At 34.5% G+C, this 8952-nt stretch overlaps 1 protein-coding gene across 4 annotated transcripts in view; it reads left to right on the top strand.

The window, feature by feature from the left end:
- The first annotated feature begins 1782 nt into the window (after positions 1 to 1782).
- Positions 1783 to 8952, top strand: part of LOC145263716 (glycoprotein-N-acetylgalactosamine 3-beta-galactosyltransferase 1-like) — a 206877-nt gene continuing 199707 nt past the window's right edge. Inside the window, exon 1 of one of the 4 annotated variants that reach the window (XM_080120675.1) lies at positions 1783 to 5152. In XM_080120675.1, coding sequence (XP_079976801.1) covers positions 4906 to 5152 — 247 coding nt within the window. In that variant the 5' untranslated portion in view covers positions 1783 to 4905. The remainder of the gene's footprint in view (positions 5153 to 8952) is intronic. The other 3 variants (XM_080120676.1, XM_080120677.1, XM_080120674.1) reach the window with 3 other exon arrangements.

The raw sequence follows: 8952 nt of genomic DNA on the forward strand, positions 1-8952 counted from the left end.
AGCAGGAGAAATAATTTTTGAATTTAGGGTATTACATTTTAGCTATTTTTATTTTATTTTGTTTGCTATGGGGGATAAATTTTTGTCATTTCTTTGGAGGCAGATCTAGTCTTTTGTGCAATTTCACAAACTTACCAGTTGGACTTAGAATTAGTTAACAGATCTAATAAGTAACAATGGCCCGGAAATGAGGATCATTTTACATTAAATGTATATATGAATTTAGCCCACTACTCTTAGTCCAAAATTAATTGTTTTTTTTTTGTTTTTTAAACTTCTTTCCAACAATTTTTCATGGTGTTCACATGTAATTACTTAAAGAATGAAAGATGATTATTGCAAAGACAGGAGATGCCTATTGACCTTAGTCTTCAAAAGATCAAGGCTGTAGGTAGATGGAAAACAGTGAGTAGGGACAGAGTTCCACAAACTTGCAGTCCTTGGAAAGAAGCTACTGGAATAGGAAGCTGTATTACAATAAGGTAATAAAACAGCAAGTTGATGGAGACCACTAGACCAACGAGTCAAACAAGCTGGAACAAAAGAAGCAGGAAATAAATCAGATAATCCTGAGTAACACATGCCATAAGAGTATTTGTAGGAAAGACTGAGACTAGCAACATACCGTTTGTGTGAGAGAGGTTGCAGTGAAGAAGAAAGTGTGGCAGCCAATCAAATTACAGATATGCTTCTGCAATTTATCAAGAACCTTCACTAACCACTACCATCAACCTCTTTGTCTTTGACATGATGCAAAACTGATATTCCTAATAAGTCCCTAGATGCGGGCAGATTTTCTGCTATAATAGATTCTTTCCTCAGACTGCTAGCATTTCCAATTCCCTCCCTGCTCCATGTTTCCCCAATCATATGTGCAGAAATTTAAATGCAATCTTGCTACCCAACTCCCTACCCAAGTTGCCTCCAAGAAATCTGATCCCTATCATAGTATCTCCTTATGTTTCAGTGACAATATGTCTTGCTTTGGAGAACAAAAGTAAAAGTCCAAAAAAGGCATTCATATAGTGTAGTTAACAGGGCAAAAATCGAAAACAAATGAAATATACAACAAATAACTTACCGAACGCAAGAAAATTCAATTTTCTACCGACCTGTATAATTTTAAAGCGTGGAAACTGATTATAAGATTTATTATCTCTGAAATTGTTATCGACACTTTTACTTAGTCAAATACGAGTAAATAAAAAATGGTGGTCGATTTTGTTTGGAGATGTTCGCTAATTGCAGGTTTGAAAAAAGAAATAATTAAATAAAAAAACGTTTACCACTGGCATTAAGTCTAAATCTAAGGGTAGGGCTAGTACTGAGGTATTTTTTATTTTCAACTATGTCGTTAGAAATCTGGATAAGAGTGTACTCTAATTATTCAGCAGTTGTTTATTGTCCACTGACAATAAGCAAGACCTGAAAGAGGTAAATACAGAACAGTTAGAATTACACAATAATAATCCTCTAAAAGCAAGCACCAACATCCATGCTGACCACATTGGATTTTTAACCGTTTCTGAAAGTCAGCATACGGACGAAGTCTTATATTGAAATTAAAAAAAGAAAAAACAAACAAACAAAACTTTAAAACACTTTCAGAAGTTTAAAACTATGTAGGTCAGTGGAAAAGTAAATTTTATTCCGTTTTTGTAACAGCTTATTGTCGTACTGCCCACATATTTCTACTCTGAAACCATAGCACATGATTACAAAATAAATAAATAAATAAATAAATAACAGTAAATAAATACGAGACATTGCTTTAGATGTGTGTGTGTGGGGGGGGTATTGCTGTGGTAGTTGTCGGTAAAGATTTTAATCGAGTCAGTTTCTCTGTTGGCACCGGTCGAAAAAGAGTCTGCGAAAAGAATGAAAGGGTGGGGGTTCTATTATTTTTGTCAAATCTGTGGATGATGATGAGGATGAGAAGAAGAAGAGTCTGCGGAGACGATGGAGGACATAAGAAAAATAATGCCAAGCTGTCGCAAAAAGAAAAGAATCCGAGAAACGTGGAACGAAAATATAAGAAGGCGCAAGACTTCGAATAGGACGCGAATTTCAGGACGGCAACGGCACACACACGCACTTTTTCTGTTGAAAAGGAAGAAAGAAATTTAAGTCTATTTATTCTAGCGATGACGGAATAATAAGAAAACAAAATAAACGTTTTCTTTTGTAAAAAAAAAAAAAAAAAAAAAAAAAATAATAATAAAAAAAAATATATATATATACACAAAGTCTAAAAGCGAACTGTTTGAATGCGAACCCAATTCATTCATTTATTCATTCATTAGGATGGATTTACTATGGCCAGGTTAGTGAATGAATAAGCTAAGTTCGCGTACCTAATAATTTACTTATATATACATAGGTAGAATTAAAAAAAAAAGTAAACGAATCGATTGCTTGCTTCAGTTCGTTGGGCTGACAGTCTATTTTAAAATAAAGATAACTCGATCGTTAATATCAGAGCATACAAACACAATAAACACCCTTTTCTGTTGACATTTGTTAAGATGCGCACTAAACTGGATCCGATTAAAAATGCGCCTGTATACGCAAAAAAGGGGGCAGGTGGTAGAAACCGTCTTTGCTTTCTTTTTCTCCGGTGAGAAATTAAAGAAATATAAATATTTAAATTGCAAATATAAATATGATATAGGATGCTTCAAACAAATATATGGTCACAACTGAGTACTTATAGATTTTTTTTAATTGTAAAATAGACAGGCGAATTTTTAAGCATAGTTTTTTTTTTTTTTTTTTTTTTTTCGAGAAAGAAAATGAAGTTATTTTTTTTCCTGTTTGTGTAGCAAATAAACAAACGGGTGCTTTAGACAATTTAAAATACACTATAATTAGGTAATCATTACAGCCATCGTAATGTCAAAGTGCACGCGAGAGAACATCACATGTTTGTTTTGACGAGAGCAGTTTCTATTTTAAAATAACGCCAGTATTTTTTTTTTTAAGATAAAAAAAACAAACATCATTTATGATTAAATTTTCGGTGAATAAATTATAATTTACTTTGCTAATGTCTGAACATTAAAATTAAACAATAATAACACAGACTGTCCCTTAAAAAAATGCGTTCAAATAAATTCTTACCCCCCCCGCTCTCCAAATGAAAAATAAATTTAAAAAAGAAACAAATCAATATTTTTTTTCATTAATAAATAACTAGCGTGACAAGGTCTAAAATTTAATAAAAAATGACAAACACACAGAGTAGGAGTCTATCGTTCCTACCCCTTAAAAAGACCCTGGCCAATACCCGAATCCAAACAACAAGTTAAGGGAAAAATTACCATATGTCCTTTATGGCGTATTTATTTTATGGATGAATATGTCCATATAGTGCTAAATAGTAAGTATTAAAAAATATATATCTCCAGGGAACAATTTTAAATGAATTCGGTTCTAATGTGTGTATTTCTCGTCTCTATGTGACTTCTATCATAATTTAAAATATAATAGTTTAAAGCAGCATCACCATCACCAGTGATCACCACCACCACCACAAACTATAAACACACTTTTTAATGACCTTTTTCTTATATACGAAATTAAATCCATAAACACATATCGATTTTTATATATATGCGTGACCCTTCAAACTTTTGAAGCCTTTAAACTGTCGAAAAAAAAATCATTTAAAAATGGTGGTAAATACTTCTACGGAATTTGAACCGAACTAACCCTAAACAAACCTTCACCTAAATTTTAAGTTTTAGTTCGGTTCAGGTTCTATAGAAGCACCAAATTGGCTTTACAGTTTTAGCAAGTCTATGTATTAAAATACTGAAAGTCTTGGAAGCTATTTATATCCAATAGTTTTATAAATACAAGTTAAGATAGCATTTGCCTTACAACAATTAGTTATAGTTTTATAACAATTTGGTTCAATTCATAGTTTATGACAAGGCCATACTGTAACAATTAAATCAAAAATCCTATTTTAGAAAAGCGTCTGCAGTGTTTGTACTTTTTGTTTTTCTTTTCGTGTGCCTTTAGAACGATTTTGGTATTGGAAAACCGTCGCAAGTTAAGTAGTCTGGTTATGGTTATGTCAACTTACCCTAATATAACTCTAATCTTAGAGACGGGAACGATACTATAAAAATATCAATATTTTAGCGTAGGAAAATTAGGAAATAATAATAATAATGGTGCAACTGCATAGCTTTAAGGGGAAAGATGAAACTAAAAAATCTCCCTGGTAACACCAGATTGGTACAACGCGCAAACGTATGAACAAATACACGACGCAATTACTCCTACCCCCTAGAAAAAAAAAAAAAAGTAACGAGTACCCGGTAAAAAGGGGGGGGGTATGGAAACTGTAATCTATTGCTTAAGTGTCTTTCTTTTTCTTTTCTTTTTATAAAACACACACACACAATAAAAACAATTGATTACTTTAAGTGAAGAAATGATAATTTCGTTTTTAGTTAAAAAGCAAAACTTAATTTGCCAATGCATAAAAACTAAAATAACACACAAAGAAAGACGGTAAAACACGACAGACTTGACTTTAGGTGTTCCAATTTCCGACGGGGCCACCTAACAAAAACACACGCACATATACCCGGCCAAAATGGGGGTGGATATATAAACAGGAAGAAAGAAGAAGAAGAAAAAAAAAAAAAAGGCCAACCCCCCTCAACTGTTGTATATGATGTATATTATTGAAAAACCAAATTACACACTGGATATGCATATAAAATGTTCACTTTCATATCTCATCTCCACCCACCTCTTCCCGCTGTCACAATAAATATATAAAATAGATAAAACCGAGAGATTAAACTTTCATCAAAATGAAACAGCGGGACGCGTAGTGTAGTGTACAACACGCAGAGTAGCATATAACCTCCCCAAGGAAGGTTTGACATGGCCACGAACAATGTGACTAAAAAAGGACTGGTCACCTTTACCGTCGGTATTATCTTTGGTTTTTGTTTTACTTACATGTTGGCGTTTTCTTCCCAGTGGCGGACTGGAACATATTATCCAGACGAAAGAGTATATTACCAACATTACATTCCGGAATCACCAGATGACCACACAGATATTGACCACTTGAAAGGGCCCGACAAGCCTTATAAATGGGATGACGCAAAACATCATAGCCATGAAGGTAAGTTTTAAGGTTAAAAGTTGAAGAAGAAAAAAAAAAAAAAAAATAAGAGGCTTGGATTGTAAAAAATAAAATGACCCTAATATAATCCTACTCCGTTACTATTTGACCGGCTCAAACAAATAAAATTCAATAACCCCGTTTGTAGGATATGTAATGCGAATGCGTGTAATAGGAAAAAATTCGTAATTCACACGTGTGTGTGTGTGTGTGTGTGTGTGTGTGTGTACTTGCTGAAGTAATTATAATAGTAATTATAAGTATAAAGCATACGTGTCTTTATACAAGCAATATTGGCTACATATGTGCATACATTTTTTGGTACTCATGCAGAGAGTGCCGTGCTGAAATAACGTTATTATTTAAAAAGCCATTCTTAACATGTGGAGGGAGGGTGTTTTGTATCTATTCTGTACTTTAACCTTACGAGTGAATAAAAAAACCTACCATAAAACTTTAATTAAACGTGGAAATACGATTAAAAAAAAAGATAGCGCGGGTCGGGTCACTCTCTGCATTAGCACCCATTTTTTTCGATGCAATTCTTTGGTGCTTATGTACTTTTTTTTTTTTTTGTACAGCGTTATTTTTAAATAGTTTGTTCGGGTTAAATTAGTTTCACGATTTTATTTTTATTTTTTTTATTAAATTGTTAGGTGGAAGCACAGAAATAGTTACAAAACACCCCCCTCTCCCTATGTTAAGAATGGCTTTCGAAATGTTATTTCAGCGTGGTACCAAAAACACATACATACCAATTCTTTTTTAAAAACCGGCGTCCTCAGGACAGACGTTTTACAACCTTGTATGAATTTGTATTATTTGGATTCATCGGACTACTGTTCACATCTTGAGGGTGATTTCATGTGTAACCTTTGACCTTCAAGTGTATCTTGCCGAACTCGGGAATTTGGATGGAATTTCGAACAGATCTCTTGTTCCGTCAGCCATGACTAGATAAAGGTCCTAAGTAATTCCCGATTGTATTCCGAGGATTGAACCTTCAGAAGAATATCACTTATTTTTTTCCCCAAGTACTCTAACCATTGCGCCACAGGTCCTTGCGTACAATTCTGGTATGAATTTTAGGACCCTTAAACCTATTCTAACTGTAGATATCACTATTACTTATTATATATTAACGTGTGTGTGTGTGTGTGTGTGTTACTTGTATATGTTATCTATTGTTTATAATTAATCGTTCCGATGTCGTATTTCTGGTGCAACCAGATCAGGCTGTCGGAAGATGACTTCCTGACACAAATGCACCTGCATTAACGCCTTTCTGTTTTTGTTTTTCTTAATTATTTGCACTACTGTCATGTTTTGCAAAGCCCAAAACAAGTCTCCTTCCCTCCCCCCACTTTTTTCTTTTTTTTTTTTTTTACGCTCCCACTTCTCTAATGGCTTCCTAACTTAAAGGTCTTATGACCTTAAACTATATCCGATGGTGAGGCCCCAGTTTGTGGGCTTTGGAGAGTGTGGAGCCACCCTTTAATTGCCATTGCTCCCAGGTCCACTCTGACCCGGAGTGGTAGTACCTGTTAGGGTCCTAACTGTGGGTTAGATAGAAACCGACTTGAAAAAAATATTTTATTAAAAAATTGTTCTTCAAAATCACTGGATTTGGCATTAAATAACCTGAAAAAGGTTGATATGCCATAAAACAAAAAACAACCAAACAACCATATCTTATTAAATTCTATACTAGGTCTACTTAGTAATTGGTTATTCCCCAGCATATGTGCTGCTTCTTTCTTACTCTCCACCGTTCTTCTCCGTCTATAATTTTTACTTCGTCCCATAAAGGTAGATGGTTTCCCTTTTCCTTCCAGATATGGTCAGCTATACCTGATTTTTCAGTCTCTCTACGTACTACGGCTTTTCGATGTTCTAATCATACTTTTAGTGGGCAACATTTCTCACCTTTTGTAGTTTTTCACATTTGCATGGGATTTCATCAGCACTTCGTCATTTTTTTCTGTAGGGTGTTTGACTCTCACAAGCTGTTTCCAGAGAGTTGAATTACTCCTGAACACTGTCTTGATGTGAACTCTGTCCAACTATACAGTTCACGATGGAAAAAGAACATAAATTATCGTTCCTAGATGTGCTGATAACACGCACTGATCAAGGGTTTGTCATCTTTATACCGAAAGCCAACTTTCACAATATCTTAACTTCAACTCCCATCATCCATATGATGTAAAGAAAGGAATCATCCGTTGCCTACAACACCGAGCAAAAGCAATATATAGTAATGGCAGTGCATATCAAGAGAAGATGGGCAGTTTAAGAGAAACCCTCCACCGAAACAACTATCCAGAGAGCGTGACAAGAAATCTGGAGCAGACACAAAAGGACACCATTCAGAAACTCACCACAGTTTGTATACCATATATGAAGGGCTTGTCTGAAAAACTTCAACGAATATGTAATCCATATGACATCAGGACAGTATTCAGTAGTTATTCAACTCTCCGGAAACAGCTTGTGAGAGTCAAGCCCCCTACGGAAAAAAAATCATGACTAAGGACTGTGTATATGAAATCCTATGTAAATGTGGAAAACTATACAAAGGTGAAAAGTATGGTTAGAAGAACATCGAAAACATCAAACATCAAAAAGCCGTAGTACATGGAGAGATTGAAAAAATCAGGTATAGCTGACCATATCTGGAAGGAAAAGAGAAACCATCTACCATTATGGAACGAAGTAAAAATTATGGACAAAAGAAAAGTGGAGAGTAAGACGACTCAAAGAAGCAGCACATATGCTGTCGAATAACCAATTACTAAGTAGACAGTATAGAATTTAATACAATGAGAACCATTAATTATAAACGATAATGTATACAAGTAATAAGAAAAAAACATTAATATAGATATACGTTAATAATTATGTTAAGTAAATAAAGGGTTCCGCTCGAAATTCCATCCAAATTCCCGAGTTCGACAAGATACACCTGAAGATTGGAGGTTACATTAACCAAAACGTTGTGAAAATCACACTTGAGATGTGATGAACAGTTGTCTGAAAAATCCAAATAATATGAATAACCAATTCTCATCTCAAATGCATAAATTTATATAAATATACTACCATTACGCTCTGTATCCATTGAGCACTTTTTTGATAAACTGGATTGTTAGTGGATTTACATCTAAGAAACTATAGCGATATCAGTCACACACACACACACACACACACACAGTTGAAAAACAAAACCCCGCGCAAGTAAAATGCAACCAGTGGGATGGCCTCACTCCTATATCTCCACCTCCCCACTGTCACAACAAATATTTAAAAAAAAAAAAAAAAAACGCAAATTAACTTTCCTTCATCATAATAGAGCAGCGGAACGCATAGTATAGTATAATACTTAGTAGTAGATAACTTTCTTCAAGGAAGGTTGGCATGACCCAGATCAATAAAAGACTGATCACCTTTACCATCGGTATTATCATTGGTTTTTGTTTTACTCATATGTTGACCTTTTATTCGAACAAAAGGGTATATCATCATTATATCCCGAAATCACCATATGACCATGCAGATATTGACCACCTGAGGTCCTAACCAGACTTATAAATAGGATGACGCAAAACACCACAGGCATAAAGATAGGTTTTAAGGTTATAAGTTAAAGAAGAAAAAGGACCCAACATTGTAGAAAGAAAATGATCCTAAAATAACCCCCCCACACACACACACACAGTTTTAAATTGCAAATGCATGCCTAGGCGTTTCAGGCAGTATTTGACCGGTTCAAACAAATGAAATTCAACAACCCCGTTTGT

The sequence above is a fragment of the Euprymna scolopes genome, chromosome 39 (assembly GCF_053919585.1).
Source record: "Euprymna scolopes isolate OS-2025 chromosome 39, ASM5391958v1, whole genome shotgun sequence".
NCBI classification, from domain to species: Eukaryota; Metazoa; Mollusca; class Cephalopoda; order Sepiida; family Sepiolidae; genus Euprymna; species Euprymna scolopes.